This window comes from Trichechus manatus, unplaced genomic scaffold (genome assembly GCF_000243295.1).
Source record: "Trichechus manatus latirostris isolate Lorelei unplaced genomic scaffold, TriManLat1.0 scaffold00161, whole genome shotgun sequence".
In the NCBI taxonomy this organism is placed as follows: domain Eukaryota; kingdom Metazoa; phylum Chordata; class Mammalia; order Sirenia; family Trichechidae; genus Trichechus; species Trichechus manatus.
The window spans coordinates 4,229,064-4,244,150 of record NW_004444097.1 but is presented as its reverse complement, the minus strand read 5'-3'; the positions used below and the strand labels follow the sequence as shown (position 1 = coordinate 4,244,150).

Here is a 15,087-nt window from a genome sequence, read left to right as displayed (position 1 = left end):
AAATTCTGGTAAACCATCTTTGTTAATGAGTTAATGTGGAATGGGCTAACCCATTCCCAGTAATATGTTCATTTTAACAATGAGAACTTTCTGGAAACAATGATTTAACTGAAAAGAATGGTTGATGGTGGAACTTCAGGCATTGTGGTTGTCTGAAGGCGGAGAGTAGGCTGGTTGCAAGGTCTTTTTAACTCTGGCAAGGGAAAGATGAAGAACAAGGGATGGTTTCACTGAAGGAAACAGTTAATTGGGCTGTGTTCATCAATGATTTCAGTGACTGATTATCAACTTTCTCTCTTAGACTCTTGTTGAAAAAGAGAGTTCAGCTGGTCCAGACTCTCACAGGATTTCCCTTTATAGCAGATCCTTTCCCTCAGATGAAGAGAGGGAGAATGTATGAGAAAAGAGGACTCAAATTTCACTATTTACTGGAGGAATTGCTGCATTCCAATTTGTCAAAAGTTTTTATTTAAAAAAAATTATTTCATTTCATTTCGTTTATGTAAAGTAAAATAAGCAAGGAGAGTGTGGGCTTCGATCTTTTTAAAAAAACATTTAAATAACAGTAATATTCATTTGGTAACAAAATTCATAACTTAGAGTGTTTTTTTTTTTTTTTTTTTTTAAAGCCTCCAGTTAAATTCCTATCAACAGTTCTTGGCAAAAGTAACCTTCAGTTTTCGGGAATGAATATAAAACTGACCATCTCAACATGTAGCCTCACGTTGATGAATCTTGACAACCAACAGGTAAGATCCTGAATGTCATTTACAGTTTCATATATCACCTACTTTTCTAGAGGAGCCTGTGGGATAAGAAAGAAAATAAAGTTTCAGACAGAGTATGCCTAAAATTTAATAAAGCACAAGGGAGAAAATCTCCAAAGATTTATACATAACAATACTTAAAACAATAATATTATTATCCCATCACTGGGGTTTTCCTGCTTACATACTTACCACTACCTAATTGGCTTTGTATTGAGAATTAAGGTGCAAAATGCATAGTACATATCATTTGGCAACTCATATCCCTGAATAAGTCATTCACTATTCTCCCTCACCCTTCCCCAAAGGGAAAGCAATTCCATTATCAGAACTAATAGACTGTGTGTTTTGGACTGGGGTAAAGGGGAGAAGTGGTATTAGGGTTAATGTTTTTAAGCAGAAACATTTTCTTCCAACTCTTGTGGTCTAAAATATTTCTAAAATGTTATTGCATAAATATAATTTTTTCTTTTTTGATTGTTTATAATATCATGGTGTGCCTGAGTTTTCATTGTGAACCTAATTTTCTCACAGAACAGCATTGCTGAAACAGGTGTAAGAGATATATGGGCATTGTTTGGGCTAAATGGGTATCTAAACCAAGACACTCTTTTTGACCTGATTTTTATTTTTTAAACGAAATTTCTTATGTTGTTATTGATGTTAGTTGCTTTCAAGGTGATTCCGACTGATGGCAAACCCATGTGTGCAGAGTAGAACTGCTCTATAGGGTTTTCATTATAATCTTTGAGAGGCAGATTGCCAGACCTGTCTTCCGAGGTGCCTTTGGGTGGGTTTGAATTGCCGACCTTTTGGCTAGTAGTTGAGCACTTAACCGTTTGTGCCACCCAGGGTCCTAAATTACATGTGTTGTAGAGGAAAACATCATAAAGTTTAGTAAAGCAAAAAGAAAGTTTTATTCAGCATATATTCAAAAGGGCAAAAGTGGGAAGAGGACAAGCATGCTGCCAGAGCTAGAATGTCTGCCTGAATCTGAGGAAGGTTACAGAATCATCAGTATATATCAACATCACAAAATGGGTAGAATCACTGAAAGCATCACCTTTTCACTGATTGACTAGAAATTGTGATCTTACATTTTGAATCATCTTTCTTAACGATCATTGGTACAGGTTTCGGTTACGAAAGTCAGGAGGGTCTTCATTGGTCCAACAAATTTCTATTCACTAAACGCTAATAGAAAAAGACAAAAAGTGGGAAGTCTTTTGTGTTAGGTTTGATTGCCCTTTTGTGAAAATTTCCTTAAGATAATTTCTGAGATTGTCCCATCTACTGCCTATCTCAGGGCCCAGCTGATGTGTCTCTGTGAGGGCCCAGCCCCAGCTGGGTCACAATTCTCCATGCTCAAGGTCAGGGAATAATGATTCCAAATATTTTCTAAATCACTTGTATCACGTTATTTATGTGTGTAAGGGTCTGGTTTTTCGCCTTGTCTAATATGTAGTGATTCAGGGTTCTTGATATTTAAGGTTTTATTACCTGGAATGTTGTTGATCATGAGCTCATGGAAGTTATAACGTGTACTTGGACAATGATAAAACACTAAGAAGCTTTGAGGTCAGACACATATAGGTTGAAATCCTGGCTTGCCACTTACTAGCAAGTTAGCCTACCACTCTGAGCTTCAGTTTTCCTTGTCAGTAAAATGGAGATTATAGTACCTGTTCATAGGGTTTCCGAGGTGATGGATTTAACTACATATGTCATAGAGTTTATTTAGAGGATTAAATGTGATAATGGGTGTAAATCACTTAGCACAGTGCCTGTCATATGGTGTTTATTATTATTATTTACTTAAACATTCTTCCTTGGAGACCTTTTCATATACTTAGTGCTTAACAAGGAAAGCATATTATAATATATAAAATTATAAAATTGTCAGTTACATATATATACAGTCATATACATTCTGACTTCTATTTTTCACCAAAAAATTCACTTGAGGATTTAGGAACTGCTTTATTTTCTAAATTCAAAGACAGAAACAAAAAGAAAAAACAAACGCATTGCTTATATAAAAACAAAGAAACAAAAAAAACCCCATTGCTGTCAAGTTGATTTCAACTCATAGAGACCCTATCGGACAGAGAACTGCTCCATAGAGTTTCCAAGGAGTGCCTAGTGGATACTAACTGCCGACCTTTAAGTTAGCAGCCATAGCTCTTAACCATTATGCCACCAGTAATATAAAAAACATCTTAGGAGGAAAATGCTTAATATGAAACAATTCAAAACAGATTCCTGTCTAGTTGGTTCCTGACTGATTATCCCAGAGAAATGATACCATTGGTGTAATGATGGTATGACATTTTGGGCTGTACTTGGAAGCTCAACCAATCTGAGTGGAAAGTAAAGCATTAATTCAATCATTCAGATGTTTTTCCCTCAAGACATCTGTAGATGTAAAATTTATTTTTGATATTTACCCAGGTGTATGGTACCAGGGGACTCAATGCTTTTAATTATGAGATCTCACTGAGTTTTGTAGGGGAGAAAGAATAGGCAAAGCTACGGCCATTATGGTGATAGTCTTAGGTGGCAGAATCTAATGAGCATTTTAAAAAATGGTTCTTTCCATGGGGTGACAGAAGAATGGGGTTGTGGTGTGTGTGAGGGGGTATAGTTGCAATTCTCAGCATCTTTCCCCTCCACAGTCCTTCTCTAGGCCACTGTAATTAGAAGTAGTATTGCCACACACCCACAATCTTTCAGGCAGATAAGAGGTAGGGACAGTGGCATGGTGGCCTCTACTCCTAGAAGCTATAGTAGTGAGGTGCTTTTGGGCGTGACTCACATCTTTGCTTCATTGGTTCATGGGATGGGGCTGTGTTCAGTTTCTGCTTAAAGTGGGGATGACCAAAGGTAGGATCTCATTGATCTCAGACCCAGGGACTGATTTTTAAAAACTATTTTGAACTGTTCTGCAGGCCTAGGGAAAAATGGCTGGGGAGTTAAAAAAAAAAAAAAAAAAGATGTGCCATTCTGGATGTTTCAACTCAAGAAGCTATACATGCCTGCAGTGTGATGGATTGTAATTTCCACCCAAATGATTGGGTGGGACTATGCAAATAAGGTAATTTTGGCCAACCGAGGAGACTGGCCAGTTTTGCCATTCTGTTAAGCTTAAAATGAGCTATCCTAGAGGCGGAGAAGAGAGGATCTCACCACCCCAAGGAAGAAGAGCCAGGAGCAGAGAGTGTCCTTTGGACTGGGGATCCCTGCACTGAGAAACTCCTGGAACCAGAAGACCAAGAGACAGCTGTAACACTGAAGACGACTAGAAGCGGCGGCAGAGAAACGTCAGCAGTAGAGGCAGGAGACAGTGCAACCCAGCCCATGGAGTAAGAAAGCTGAACGCCTTTGGGTAGGAGGCTTGCTGGCAGAGTGGGGTGCCTCTGGGTACTTAGTGGAGCTAGGTTTGCCAACCCACAGAGCTAGAGCTGACTGCCTTTGGGCCAAGGCTTACTGGCTGAGTGGGGTGCCTCCAGACACTAATCAGCAGAGCTATAAGAGCTTTGCAGCACTTGCCTGAGAAAGGCAGAGGCCAAGGGCCCAGAGAGAGGTGTGCTTGCGGACACAGCTGAGAAGAGCCTGTCCTGACTGAAGAACTGTATCTTGAGAGTTCCTGAACCTGTTACTTCCCTAACAACCATCATAACTGTGAGTATGGTCTGTGAGTTCTATGTGGCCATTGCAATGAATTATCAAATCCAGCAGAGAAGTCGAGAGTGCCATGGGAGGGACAGTTGGTGTCAGAACTGGTAAAAATGGAGGAGAGAAGAGGCATATCTGACCTTCGCCTCATAGAAATCAGTCTTGGGCTGATGCTGATGGTGATTCTCCTTCCCCCTTGTGAAGTTAGAGCTCAGACGCCACCTCCATGCCATTTTTACAATGTCAAAAGCAATTAAAATGTTCAGTGGATGAAGGCAGCAGAGAAGGGACCTGGATGTAGCATGAGAAAAGGATTTGTTTATTAAATTCTTCTTAAAGCAAGCTGCCCCTTGAAGTTCTAAGATAACTACGAGGAAACGCTAATGCCTCCCCCCACCCCCTTAAATTCAAAGATGTACGTTGACCTGAAAACATAAACAGGTTCAAGTTTCTGGATACATTCATAGATGCCAGATCATTTATGGATCAGATGGTTCATATTTATCCCCACCACTGAGGACAGTATCAAAAATATAACCATTCACTCCCAGAAAATGTTTCATAGACCCTCAGAAGCATAAAATAAAATCATATTAAACATAATACTTGCCATTTTGTTAAATTATTTAATTTTGGTATGGGAAAATACATTCTGGAAAAGCAAGTTATAGGAGTTTTTGTATATTCCTTGGTTTAAACACTTTCTTGACATACTTTAATATGATATTTTAGGGGCTTAAGCAAAAAATGTCAGAGTCTTAGTAGCTCCCAGTTCCACTAATTCTTTACTCACTTCTATTCCTGCTACCAACTTGTCATGTGCCCCCCAAAAATATCTGTCAACTTGACTAGGTCATGATTCCCAGTATTGTATGATTGTCTGCCATTTTCTCATCTGATGTGATTTCCCTCTGTGTTATAAATCCTATCACTATGATGTTAATGAGATGGATTAGTAGCAGTTATATTGATGAGATCAACAAGATTAAATAGTGTCTTAAGCCAATCTCTTTTGAGATATAAGAGAGAAGCAAGCAGAGAGACTTGGGGACCTCATACCACCAAGAAAGCAGCACCAGGAGTAGAGCATGTCCTCTGGACCTGAGATTCCTATGTGGAGAAGCTCCTAGACCAAGGGAAGATTGATGACAAGGACTTTGTTCCAGAACCGACAGAGCTGGTGCTTTGAATTTGGACTTTTAGCCTACTTTACTGTGAGGAAATAAATTTCCCTTTGTTAAAGCCATCCACTTGTGGTATTTCTGTTATTGCAGCACTAGATGACTAAGATACAACTCTTAACAGCTACTGAATGGAGAAGGGTAATAAAGAGATAAACAAGGTAAAACAGGAAGAAAATGGAGACATCCTTTAGTGTCCAGCAGGAGAGGCAACTTCAAATACCTATGGAGGCCCAGCAGGTAATGCAAACTGTCCAGGTTCAAGAGAAAACAATGGTGAAACGTGGTGATGAATAGTAAGTACCACTTGGCCTCCACGTTGGGGAGACAATACTGGGGAACATGGCAAACAGAACATCTTTTCTATCTAAAGATGAATCAGACACTTTTTGCCACGTGAGACTCAGGGGCAAGGGCTGCCAGATCTTTCACTTTGGCAATAGCAGCTGGAAATCTGGGTTTTTAGGTGCTATCTCTGAATTACAAGATTTTGGTCTATAATTAAGAAATTAAAATTACAAGTGTGAGCCAAACAAAATAGATCTGTGGGACATCTGTGGCCTGAGGGCAGCCAGTGTGGGACATTTGATCTAAGCAAACATTTATAATACCTATGGATAGATCCAGGAACCCTGGTCATGCAGTGGTTAAGAGCTCAGCTGCTATCAAAAGGTCAGCAGTTTGAATCCACAAGCTGCTCCTTGGAAACCCTATGGGGCAGTTCTACTCTATCCTATAGGGTCACTATGAGTTGGAATCCACTCAATGGAAATGGGTTTGGGTTTGGTTTATGAGAAGAATGAAGGAGCCCTGGTGGTGCAGTGGTTAAGTGCTTGGCTGCTAAACAAAAGGTCAGTGATTCAAACCCATCAGCCACTCTGTGGGAGAAAGATGTGGCAGTCTGCTTCCATAAAGATTACAACCTTAGAAACCCTGTGGGGCAGCTCTACTCTGTCTTATATGGTCACTAGGAGTCAGAATCGACTTGAAGGTAGTGGGTTATGGACAGATCCAGAAAACCCTCCCCAGATCATACTACGCACTCACAAGCTTGAGTTCCTTCTTCCCACTCCATCCCCCAAATCAGGACCAGGGTTTCCTCAGAACACCTTTAATTCCCATTAAATGGACAATTTATAAGGTACATGCAGTTATTACATTCATTTTCAGGTAAGGGCATTAAGGTAGAGAAACTAAATAATTTCCTCAGTTACAGACCCAGTAAGTAGGGAGGCCCAGATTTCAATCAAGTAGTCTGATTCCAGTCTGTGGTAACTCCAACATTTAAAAGAAATGTGATTTTATACCCCTAAAAGGGGTGCTAAAATGTTACCATTTTCCATCTTCAGTAAATATTAACAATTATTATTTTCAGTGGTCTCTCAGGTTACTTCCTATTTTTAAAACCAGCTAACCACTCACAGAGCCCAGGTCTTTCTCCTTAAGCTGAGTCTTCAAACTCAACAGGGAATGTGGGTTTTCTCCCTGCCACCCTCCCCCCACCCCTGCTCATTCTGAGAAACAGAATCATAACCTCCCAGTTTGCAGACCTATTTTTTTCTGAGCCTTTCTTTATTTGGAGGTAAATGCAACTAGCAAGTTTATTGCATACTGGCATTCTTTTTTTTTTCTTCCAGAGTACTGTTAATTTACATTACACAATTAATTATCTATCTACAGATGCATTTGACTACAGCTACAAACTATTTGAGAAAACAATGGAAAAGGTGAGGCAAGGAGAGGCAGTAGGATTAAGATGCTTAAATGCCAACATTTTACCTCTTGTCTATCCCCTCCCCTTACCCATCATGCTAGTGTTTTGAGTGATTATGATCATCCTTACTTCTTTTTTTGTGCTTTAAGTGAAAGTTTACAGTTCAAGTTAATTTCTCATACAAAAACTTATACACATTGTTATATGACCCTACTTGTTCTCCCTATAATGTGACAGCACACTCCTTTCCACCCCAGATTTCCCGTGTCCATTCAACCAGCTCCTGTCCCTCTCCGCCTTCTCATCTCACCTCTGGACAGGAGCTGCCAATATAGTAATGGTCAGTCTTCATTTTACAGAAAAGAACCCCCTTCCCAAAGAACAGGATGACTAACATAAATAAGGCTGAGTTGTCCTGTTGTACTGGATGTGCCTTTATTGCCATAATGGAGCAGGAACATCTAGTACTTTTTATTGGTCATGATAAAACTTGCTGATATACTCAATTTTTACAGGATGCAGCCTTCTAACAACAATTTTTTCCCATAGAACTTCATCTTAATAACCACATTTCTCACTGATAGGGCAAGTTTTCTGAGGTTGGCAATACTTAATTTACTAAGTTTGCTTTCCACAAGTTAATTTGTACATTAGGTATTTGAAGCTGGATAGCTTTCCTTTATAAATACCAGTTAAATTTAAATCATTAAGTGGTTGCAATAATTCATATAATAAAAAGTAGTATAAAGCGTGTGTGCAATACTATTAGCCAAACAAAGTACACAGAACAAGAAATTTTATTATCTGGAACGCTGGTGCATAACAAATAACAAGCTTAGAGGAGGAGAGAGAGAGGGAAATGTCAGATACTGAAAGGGATTTCTGGGCAGGTTTAAAACGTTTAAAACGTTGATAACATAATTGTTCAGTCTTTTTTAGATGTACAACTTCCCTTTTACATGACAATTTTCACAAACAGTTCTTATAATATGAAGTTCAACTAAGTCTTTTGCCTCTTAAATTAAGTGAAAAAGAGAGGAGCAAAACAGAAATTTTCCCTGTGCATAAGAGTGTTATAAATTTTCTTTGTACTTTCACATATTAATGCTTAAAATTTTTAATTAAGGAGGTCTTAATTTTTTACTTTTTAAATGGTCACGACATGGATTTTCTTGAATATAGATCATCCTAGCTTTATAAATGATCAAGATACATGTATAAACAGAATTTAGGTGCTCTTGGAAACACATTTAAAGATATAGCATATGTGATATATACTTCTTTTGGGGCTTGCTCATCTTTTTGAGATACTAAAGAAACTCAATTTATGTTATACTAGTAATTTAGCCTTTGATAACCATGGCTTGAATAGATCACAAAATCAGAATTTTCAAAGTTTTCTCAATAGGCTTCCAGTCCAAATAATTCAAAGACATCCTGTGTCCTAAGTTGGACATTTCGGCTGTTTTTTCTCATCATATAGTTGCTATCAGTGGGATCTTTTCATTGGCAGTTTGTCTTGGTCATGCTTTGTTCTTGCAAAACCATCCCTTACAGTGAAGCTGATATGAAAGATATTTTCCCCAATGCAAGGAAAATAATCTGGATCAATAACAAAGTCAAAGGCATGGGTGTTTCAGGTTTCAACAGTCCTAAGATCCTTTCTCTTTCTTAACGATTCTTCCTTTTTCACAACTGTGCAGTCATTGTCCTATTCTCTTCTATTCTACGAAACACACACAATTTTCTTGAAGATCAAGTTTTGCATTGGACAGAACTATTTCGAATTAATCCAAAAAATAATGGGATGTTGGGTATCTCCTCAAGTAGTTTCCTCCTCTTTTAATAGCATTTACCTACTCTCTATCAATAATCTCATCACAGCCGAGTTCTTCGGTCAGACGATTGACAACCATAAGCGAAAAAAGCTCTTCGATAAACGCTAACTGATCAAACGGGGTCTTCTCATAATGCATCTGAAACCCACCATCCAGGGCTGCTTCTCTGGCTCTCGATGTTCTCAGAAACATCTTGTTGGCTTCTTCAAGGGCCGCCGACACTCTGTAGCCTGCACCACTGAGCTGCTCCTCCTCCGGATAGTCGTAGTCGTCCTCCCAGTCATCGAATTCCTCGCCCTCGTCCTCGCTCTCCAAGTCCGGGGCCGCGGCCTGGCCGGGCCGCTCCCCACGGCTGCGCCCGTCAGCAAGGCCTCCTGTCTCCGCCATCGGCTGGGCCTCCTCCTCCTCCATTGGGCCTTCCTCCTCCAGCTGTGGCGGGGCCCCGGGGCGGGAGGGGCTCGGGGACGGCTCCCGGTTCCCGCTGCCTACCTCCATCTGCGGAGGGTCACTCTCGCCAGGCATCACGTCCATCTGCAGGTCATTACTCTCCTCATACAGTTCGGACAGCTCGGACATCTCGGACATGATTCAAGCTGCTCCAACGCTCGCAAAGCGTTTTCGGCAAGACTGGAGAGACGGCTGGTGCGCTTGCGCAAACGCTGTGCGCTTGCGTAGCCCTGTTCGCATGCGTGGCTCTCCCGTCTCGCGCTCTGCTCGAGTTGCGGGGGATCGCTGGTCCTTTGAGAGAACGTTGAAGTTAGAGTGGCTTTGTGGTCTTTGTTTCAAGTCGATTCGAACTTCATACCTGGAGGCTGTGTGTGCAAGAGCATTACTGTCTCTGCCTTACTTAGCTGTTCTGCTGCTTATGATGGTGTAAACTTGAAAACACTCCACTAGCCTTCCTAAAAATACTTCACCCTCCTCCCTCTCTTCTCCTCCTGCATCTCCTCCGCCCCACCTCTTCCCAACCCCCATTCCCCTGGCAATCACATCTGCTCTCAAGGTTTGTCTACCGTCTGTTGGTGCGCCAAAAAAAAAAAGACAAACCGTGGAGTCGATTCCAACTCAGCGACCCTACATCTCCAAGCTAGAGAGTATTCTCAACCACAGATCAACGTGGTAAATACTGATTTATCCTAACTATACGTTCTGCTTTTCTGTTTTCGTCATTTAGAAATTATGTTAAATCCACTAATAATAAGTATATGTATTACGCGTGTTTTGTTTTTTTCCTAAATTACAGTGAAGAAAAATTTGGCGCCATTTTCTCCAGGAGGTAACTTTCCACTAATATCAGTTGGGTGTGTGTTCGTCCAATCCACTTTCTGCATTTACATGGGTATTTATGCCCTTGTGGAAAATATGTTGTGTGTGTGTGTTTACATATTTTAGATAACTGTCTTCAACTTTTAAAAAGCCTTGGCAGTGTGTTCAAGATTTAGCTTTGTTAGTGTGCATACATATATCACTTTATTTTTGCACAGCATCATTTGTATAAATATACTATAGTTGATCTAACCATGGACAAATATTTTTAGATTTTTGTTATTATAAACTATGGGTAAATGAATATTTACACGATGTGCCAATGTTTCTCTAGAGTCAATACTTAGAAGTGGAAAGGCAGCATTGCAGGGTATGTATAAACCAGTTGCCATAGTGGAGTCGATTTTGATTCATGGCCACCCAGTGTATGTCAGAGTAGACTTGTACTCCCCTGAGTTTTTTAATGCCTGATTTTTCAGAAGTAAATCTCCAGGCCTTTCTTCTGAGGTGCCTGTGAGTAGACTGTAACCTCTGACCTTTTGGTTAGCAGCTGAGAGAGTTAACCATTTGCACCACCTAGATTTTCCAGGGTATGTATACTGTAGTTTTATTGAATACAGTCAAATTGCTCTCCAAAGTTGCTGTGCAAATATGCTCTAGCTAGCAGCATTTGAAAATACCGACACCCTTGCCACACATGATTTTGTTGAACTTAAACAATTTTATCAATTTAATGATACCTTGTTCTATTTTCCATGACCTTGATTTCTTGGAGACTGAATATTTTTCAATATGTTTATTGAACATTTGTATTCCTTCTGTTAAGGAATTAACTGGTCTTATTTCGGGTTTATTTCTTTATTTCTTTTTTTTTGTAGAAATTCTTTATATGCTCCGTATATGAATACTTTGTTTTACATTGTGCAAATATATTCTCCCCGCTTGTTGTTTGTCCTGTTTAAGGACTCTTTTATCATACAAAAGTTTTAAAGTTTTTATGTAGTCAAATTTATTTTTTTCTGTATGTCTTTTTCTTTCTGTGTATTGTTTAAGATGGATTTTTCTCATCTCAAATACCACAAGCATAATCTTTTATCTGTCTTCTAATAGTTTTATAGGTCTTTTATTGATCAGTTGTTTATGTGCATAGTACAAGGCTAGAATATATTTACTTTTTTAAAATATAGATAGCTAAGTCAGCCAACTCTACTAATTTGATTACCATTCTTCACTTGCTATTTGGAGATGCCACATTTATCATAGAATTAAAGTCCATGAACATATAGGTCTGTTTTTAGACTTTCTATTCTAGTTTCTATTGTTTTATAATGTATTCCTGACAAGGAAAAGTCTGTCTTTGTTCTTTTAAATATTCTTTTAACACTTCTTACACGTTTATTCTTCCACATGAATTTTAGAAGCAGTTTGAAAACTTCCATAAATGGCATTGGTGGAATTTTTGTTAGGTTTGCATGGAATTTATAGATTAATTTGGGGAGAGTTGACAATCTTGTTAATGAATTTATAATACTGCCTTCTCATCCGTAAAGATAATATATATCTTCTACTTGTTCAGATCTCATTTATAGCCTTCAATAAAGTTTTCCAAAACAGGCTTACACAATCTTATTAATTTTATTCTTAAGTACTCTAGTGAAATGTAATTTTCCCCCTTAATTCAGTGTTAAATTGGCTATTGCTGATCAACAGGAAAGACATTGATCTTTGTATGTTGACTATCTTGTTTTTAGTAAGAATTTTTTAATGAAATATATACACATATAAGTCACACAAATATAGAAAAGTGCACAGATCATAAGTGTGCAGGTTGATTAATTATCACAATATGAACATATTTGTGTAACCATCACCCAGATCAAGAATACCATTTTCACCATCCCAGACAACCACTCCCGCCCTCTTCCTTCCCCTGAGAAGTAACCCACTCTCTTGACTTCAAACACAATGAAATAATTTTGCTTGTTTTTGAACTTTATATCAGTTAAACCATGTAGTATATATTCATTATGTCTGGCTGCTTTTGCTCAAGAAACACGCTGTTGTATGACATTAGTGCTATATAGTAGTCCAGTGTATGAGTACTGCAATGCCTTTAGAATTTTCTCTAGTTTGGGACTGTTGTAGAAAGAGCATGTCATGGATTGAATTGTGTCCCCCCAAAATATGTGTCACCTTGGTTAGGCCATGATTCCCAGTATTGTGTGGTTGTCCTCCATTTTGTGATTGTAATTTTATGTTAAAGAGGATTAGGGTGGGATTGTAATACCCTTACTAAAGTCACATCTCTGATCTAATGTAAAGGGAGTTTCCCTGGGGTGTGGCCTGTACCACCTTTTATAAGAGATGAAAGGGAAGCAAACAGAGAGTTGGGGACCTCATACTACCAAGAAAGCAGTGCCAGGAGCAGAGTGCATCTTTTGGACCTGAGGTTCCTGTGCAGAGAAGCTCCTAGCCCAGGGGAAGATTGATGACGACGAGGACCTTCCTCCAGAGCCAACACAGAGAGAAAGCCTTCCCCTGGAACTGACGCCCTGAATTTGGACTTCTAGCCTACTAGACTGTGAGAAAATAAATTTCTCTTTGTTAAAGCCATCCAATTGTGGTATTTCTGTTACAGCAGCACTAGATGACTAAGACAGCACAGCTATTAATTTTCTTAAGCATATCTTTTGGTGCATGTGTGTTCACAGTTCTGCTGAATATACATCTAGGAGTAGAATCACTTGGTCATATAATGTACATAGCTTTAGTGGATACGGTCAAACAATTCTCCAAAGTGACTGTATCAATTTACACTCCAGCCAGCAGTGGATGAGTTTAGTTGTTCTACATTAGGCCCAACACAAGCATCCCGACAGAATAAAATTTAAAAAAAACGAATTTTAGCCATGGATGGTGAGTTTATAACTCATTGCACTTTCATTTGTATTTTCCTGATAACTGTTGAGGTAGAACACCTTTTCCTATGTTTATAGGTCTATTAGATATCTGTTTTTGAGAAGTGAATATTGATGTCTTTTGCCCATTAAAAAAAAATGTGTTCTTTGGTTTTACTTACTAATTTGTAACATTTCTTTATATATTCTGGATACAAGCTCTTTGTCAGTTATATATTTTGCAAATACCTTCTCCCTTTCTGTGACTTGCTCTTTCATTCTCTTACTGGTGTCTTTTGATGAGTAGCAATTCTTAATTTTAATGTAGTCTAATTTATGGAGTTTTCCTTCATGGTTAGTGCTCTTTTTGTCCATGTTATGAATTTTTGTCTATCCAATGGCTGTGAAAATATTCTCCTATGTTATCTTCTAGAAGCTTTGATATAACATCCATTAGGTATGTGTGAGGCAGGGGGGATCTGGATTCCTTTTTTTTCCTATATGCATATAAAATTAACGCAGCATTGGTTTTTAAAAAGACCATTTTTCCCACTGTTCTGCAATGTCTCTTTTCTGATACAGAAAGTATTCATATATGTGCCAGTCTGTTTCTGTAGTATCTGTTCAGTTTCACTTAACTGAAATTGTCTTACTCACTGTAGCTTTATAGTAAAGGGTGTACTTCAGGAGTGACTTAAGTACTGAGTTAAAAGGGTGTCCATTGACCATACTCTCAGGGTTTTTCCAGTCTATCAGACCAGTTGACCTGGTCTTTTTTTGTGAGTTAGAATTTTGTTCTATATTTTTCTCCAGCTTTATCCAGGACCCTCTATTGTGATCCCTGTCAAGACTGGTTGGTGGTGGTAGCTGGGCACCATCTGGTTGTGCTGGACTCAGGCTGGTGGAGCCTGTGGTAGTTGTGGTCCATTAGTCTTTTGGACTAATCTTTCCCTTATGTCTTTGGTTTTCTTCATTCTTCCTTGCTCCAGACAGGTGGGAAAAGGAGACATATCTTAGATGGCTGCTCACAAGCTTTTAAGACCCCAGGGATACTCACCAAAGTAGGATATAGAATATTTATAAACTATATTATGCCAGTTGAGCTAGATGTCCCCGGAGACCATGGTCCTCAGCCCTCAACCCAGTAACTCGGTCCCTCAAGGAGTTTGGATGTGTCTATGAAACTTCTGTGACTGAGCTTTGGTCAAGTCGTGCTGACCTTCCCAGTATTGTGTACTGTCTTACCCTTCACCAAAGTTACCGTTTATCTATTGTATAGTTTGTGTTTTTCCCTCCTTACCCCTCTCCTCCCTCATAACCAGGAAAAATTGTTTCTTACTGTGTGTAAACCTTTTCATGAGTTTTTATAATAATGGTCTGATACAGTATTTGTCTTTTTGTGACTGACATATTTCATTGCATTGAAATAAGTGCATAAATTTACCTTTACCCAGCAGCAGTGCATAAGAGTTACCTTTGCCCATTTTTTAATTAAATTGTCTTTTTGTTGTTGCAATGTTGCAGTTGTCTGAATTTTAGAGATTAGACCTTTTTCGGATATGTCATAGCCAAAAATTTTTCCCCAGTCTGTAGGTTGTCATTTTACTCTTTTGAAGAAGCATTTTCTTTTCTTTTCTTTTTTTTTTTTTATTCTACTTCAGGTGAAGGCTTACAGAACAAATAGTTTCTCATGAAACAGTAGTACACATGTTGTTTTATGACATTGGTTAACAACCCCACAACATGTCA

The 15,087-nt window shown here is 38.9% G+C and overlaps 2 protein-coding genes across 2 annotated transcripts in view; one reads left to right on the top strand and one right to left on the bottom strand.

Moving 5' to 3' along the window:
• Positions 1 to 15,087, top strand: part of SHC4 (SHC adaptor protein 4) — a 179,265-nt gene that overhangs the window by 72,498 nt on the left and 91,680 nt on the right. Inside the window, exon 4 of the mRNA XM_004386297.2 lies at positions 630 to 749. Coding sequence (XP_004386354.1) covers positions 630 to 749 — 120 coding nt within the window. The remainder of the gene's footprint in view (positions 1 to 629; positions 750 to 15,087) is intronic.
• EID1 (EP300 interacting inhibitor of differentiation 1) lies at positions 8,117 to 9,823 on the bottom strand. The gene has a single exon (XM_004386298.3). The coding sequence runs from the start codon at positions 9,758 to 9,760 to the stop codon at positions 9,194 to 9,196; it is 567 nt and encodes a 188-aa protein (XP_004386355.1). The 5' UTR covers positions 9,761 to 9,823; the 3' UTR covers positions 8,117 to 9,193.